At 39.4% G+C, this 4692-nt stretch overlaps 1 protein-coding gene across 1 annotated transcript; it reads right to left on the bottom strand.

Moving 5' to 3' along the window:
* LOC110266977 (multiple organellar RNA editing factor 9, chloroplastic-like) lies at positions 1499-2003 on the bottom strand. The gene is made up of 2 exons (XM_021112085.1): positions 1745-2003; positions 1499-1640 (listed from the first exon to the last, which is right to left on the bottom strand). Exons 1-2 carry the CDS (start codon positions 2001-2003, stop codon positions 1570-1572), a joined length of 330 nt encoding a protein of 109 aa, XP_020967744.1. The 3' UTR covers positions 1499-1569.

Below are 4692 nucleotides of genomic sequence, written 5' to 3'. Positions count from 1 at the left end.
GCATTTGAACCTTACCAAAAACCCACTAAGACCCGCCCGCCCCGAACACATTCCTACCAGATCCTACATTGCTGCTAGGTCCCCCTGACCAGCGAAGAACTGCTAACAAACTCCATGGCTGTCACACCTTATGAGAATTGCTAGGAGTAAATACACATAGTTGTCCATGAGATTCGCGCAAATACTCAATGTAATCCTCAAGATTCCGATTTTCCCATTTTAGTCCTTTAGATAAAGTTCTGAGCACTCAAAGTGGTCTCTGGGCATATTTCTGGTGATGAATCATCACCGGAGCACTGACGTGGGTTCTGTTTGCCACGCTGGAGGGGTCCAACGACTATCTGAGCTGGCCAATTTCCAATTTGTACTCACGTTGGTCCCTCCCTATATATCTAACCCTAAATCTCCAAATTTTCGTAAACTTCATCTCTTCTTTTTGTTCATCGCTTTCTTCATCGCATGCTCTAACTTCTTGCTGATATCATAGTCTTGCAAGATGTCAATAATCCCAAAATATAGAACAACATCGCTAGTCTCTCCATTGCGATAAGGGGTCAAATGGCTGATTCTGACGATTGTGTATTAATCGAAATCACTCCGACGGGCCATGCGCTCTGCTCTTGCAGGCATATTGGTACCCAACCTAATCAATGGTTTCCTGAAACAAGTGAAACAAAAATTGATACATCAAGTTGCAGGGTGAAAATTCTACAAAAGCAAAAGAAACATACATGAAGAGGTACTACAGAAATAATTATCTCAAGAGACAATCACCATTGACACAAGAAATTATTGTCAAGCTAAAGGTAAAATAATAATAACTCTTTAAATTCTTTCTAAGAAAATTAGGACCACAACCTGTGCCTACAACCTGCCACATTATCCCACCCACTTGCCTAAGATAATTCAAGATACTTTCAATTATTACCATGAAAATCATCAATTCAACAATACCATAGAAAATACTAGGCTTCTAGAATACCATTAAAAAGTCACAGCTCAAACATAGCATGCAAAATTGCATATACAAGCCTATACAACATCTTAGGCTTTTTAAGAGACAGCAACAACCATGCACCCTTTCTTTGGTCTTTGTGGTCCAGGAGTTACAAATTAAAACAAGCCGCAAAATTTTTATCTAACTTTAGAAGCTCTTTAGCAGCATATGTGGTTAAATCCACATTCCGGTGGGCTCTGCAAGCATAAAGCAGAGTCCTCCATGCTACAACATCCGGCTCACAATTCATCTCCTGAATTAGCTTAATCATGTCATCAATCTTCCGAGCTCTTCTAAGAAGATCAAGCATGCAACTATAGTGCTCTGTTTCAGGATCTATCCCATAAAGATTCTTCATAGACCGAAAGTAGTTTCAGCCTTCATTTACCAGCCCTGCATTACTACATGCAAATAGAACCCCAAGCATTGTTATATAGTTTGGTTTTGGACCCATAACTTTCATGGAGTTAAACAAATCGAGAGCTTCTAAGCAGATATCAAAGTTGTCCATGAAACAATAGTTCGCTCGGGCATTTCGTCGAATAGCTTGTGTGCCTCTTCCATAAACGAATTTAACCTCCATAGTCTTTGTTTTTAACATCTATATACGAGTCTGGCAACACCCAAAGAACACCAGGCAACCCTACAAGATGAACAATCATAAATTAGACCAAGAAGATCCAAAAATATTTTACCAAGTAACGACACAAGGCCACAAAGACAACTGCACAAATTGTAAAACATTACCCTTGAATTTCTCATATGTTGCTTCGTCAACAGTGCACTGAAATCCTGTGTAGGTGGTGGTGCTAAAGGCATACATGTTCTTCTTTGCCTCTTCCATGATGACAATACACAAAGCAAAAGCATCAGAAGCAAAACACCAGAAGAACAAAGTTCCTCCCATATCACACACACAATACACCACTACCAATGTACCATAATCCACAAGACACAAGTAGTGATTATGCACAGGTGAGCATGGTCGAGCCTGAGGATCGGGCATTCTTCTAGTCGAAATCGAGCTTGTCCTTATTCTTGGGGCACTTTGTGACGTCAGGAGCAGGGCCTTTGGGAGCGCTAGGGTGGCGAATGGCAGTAGGAAGGCCGTTGGAGGTGGAGGGTTGGGCATCAGGGTGGATGTAGGTTTGAAGAGCGTAAAGGAAGAGAATTGGGAGCCTAAAGAATGCGATGAAGAACTCGAGGAAGAGGGAGAGCGAAGCGTGTAGGAGCGGGGATTTGTACAATAACACCAACTGCGAGGGACCAATGTGGGTATAAACTGAAAATGAGCCAGCTCAGCTCCAGTCTGGCAAAACGACGCCACGTAAGCATTTCGGTGATGACTCATCACCAGAAATATGCTCAGGGACCACTATGAGTACTCGGAGCTCTATCTGGAGGACTACAATGGGAAAATCGGAATCTTGAGGATTATATTGAGTATTTGCGCGAATCTCAGGGACGACTATGGGTATTTACTCGAATTGCTAGTGATATTCCCCCCAATGGTGCTAATCACAACGAGACCACTTCTGCTCTAATGAATATGCTCGAGGATGGGTCAAGTCACAAGAATTTCAATCGGATTCCTCCGTCATAGCGCCTCCGTCAAACTCTCTTCTGCCGCCTGCCATACCACGCTTTTCTCTTTCTCTTGTGGTGTATTTCTAAATTTCTTTTGGTACAAAATTTGACTAATGAATTCAAACAAAAAGACGTAGATCTAAATATATAATTCTTACTTTCAAAAACCAAGCTTACTACTAACAAAAATAACAAAGAATAAAGTAATGATTTTTCACTGTCCATTCTATCTACCCCAATTCTAGGTTACGTGGCTTTGGATTGAGGCAAATACATTTGCCACTGAACCACTTAGTATAAACATTCAATTAAACTTGTGCAAAAATAAAAGAATCTTAGCCCACACATAGAAACCACAAAAATTTAACAATCAACATAAAAAACAAGCCCAAAGGCATTTTGAAAAAAAAACCCAAAAAAAACCCGGTGACACCAACACATACTCATCTTCAACCTCTTCGTGCCATTGCCACAACCTGAAACCTCGCACCAACGCCACCTGCAACTACGACTTCCTACTGCTTGGGATATTAACACACACAACAAAAACTCTACGGATGCAGATCAAGAACTAATGCCTGTTGTACACGGATTTAATCTGACCTTCTTGATCAATTTCTTTTTCCATACCCAAAGGATGAACATCACATCAGAGTTCCACAATAACAACAGCCAAGACATCCACACCATTCCAAGACATAACCAATGTTATGCTTTCTCCACTTTGAACCTACTGCGTAGATGGAGGTTAAATTCGGACGTATTTCCTGTAGTAACCGAAAAATAATTTACCCCTTAATGTGTTAGTCACACTTTAATGCTATGAATGCACAATCCACGTGTCATAATGCCATTGTAGGGTCAGCGCATAGCTATTTGTAGCCACTAACAATAAGGCCATTAGAGATGTAATACTTATTAGACATTGACACATAGAAAGAAAAAAGTACATTTACCCGGTTTTGACACAATGAAGGCACAATAACTTTGTTAAAGAGGGACAGTAATCTTCTCTTTTTTTAATCATTTTTATTAAAATAAATAAATAAATAATAAATTTTTTGGTCGAGTTTTGTCTATCCAGACCGAAACAGCAACACCTGAAGCACCACCTACAGAAGCAATTAAGATGCTAGACTCTTCGAAACTTGGCAGCGAACACACAGCGGCGAAATAACCTCCAAGTAGTGGTGGTGGAGCAGCTATGGTTGTGGCGTGTGTCACAGGTGCACAATGCAGTGGAGGAAACAGGTGCTCAGAATCGAATTGCGACTGGCAAAGACAGACAGCAGCGAGTGTCAGACAACTGGCAGGCAGAGCATGGAGGAGCTAACAACGGCAGTGGGCATGATGCATTCTTCGTCCAACTTCAGCCGTCATTCACGAAAATGATTTACTTTCATGTGACAAACTGTCACTTCATTTGCAAGTCAACTGATAGCCACCTATAACCATTATTTACTTAGTTATCAGAGATGTGTCCTTTTTTTATTTTTTTTGCTAGTTGGTGGAAAGAAGGTAAGTACTTTTTACTCAAATAGTTACATTTTTAAGTCCCCGTTTTAAAAAAAAAAGTTACATTTTTAAGTCAATCACCTTATTTATTAATTTATATTTTTTTAATTAATTAACAGAAGTCGATTTTTTAGGGTTTTGAGAATGGGGAAAACCGAATGATTTTGTTTTGGAATTTTGTTGAACTGGATGTGATTCTTCATTGTTTTTTTTTCTCTCCCCGTCATAATAAGTTGTTTGGGTTTGATTTTCTGCATCAGTTTGGGAAGAAAAGTTAGCATATCTGGAGAGGATTAGTTTTTCTAAAGGTGGAAATGATAGCATGGTTTGTTGTTGTTGGCAAGCTTAATACAAAGATGAGGCTAGTAAAAAACATCTTAAGTTTAAATGAAGCAAAATATGCTTTAAGAAGCTGCTGAAGATGGAAATCACTTTTTTTTATTCACGTAGGTGAAAGAACAGAGAAAAAAAGCAATGCATATGAAAAGAATTAGATAAGTTAGGCCGGTGTATCCAAAAACATTTTTTTTGGCTATGGTGTGGATAATATGGAGAATTGAAAATCTTAAATTCTTTGAAAATAAAGAATTTCA

The sequence above is a fragment of the Arachis ipaensis genome, chromosome B09 (assembly GCF_000816755.2).
Source record: "Arachis ipaensis cultivar K30076 chromosome B09, Araip1.1, whole genome shotgun sequence".
Lineage (NCBI taxonomy): Eukaryota > Viridiplantae > Streptophyta > Magnoliopsida > Fabales > Fabaceae > Arachis > Arachis ipaensis.
This window is presented reverse-complemented; position numbering and strand designations above follow the sequence as displayed.

What these genes read in the sequence shown, in the direction of transcription:
- LOC110266977 (XM_021112085.1), bottom strand. Translation starts at nt 2,003, where the DNA reads ATGCCCGATCCTCAGGCTCGACCATGCTCACCTGTGCATAATCACTAC. An exon ending in AACATATGAGAAATTCAAGG is followed by an intron (nt 1,641 to 1,744) that starts GTAATGTTTTAC and finishes TTCATCTTGTAG; the next exon opens with GGTTGCCTGGTGTTCTTTGG.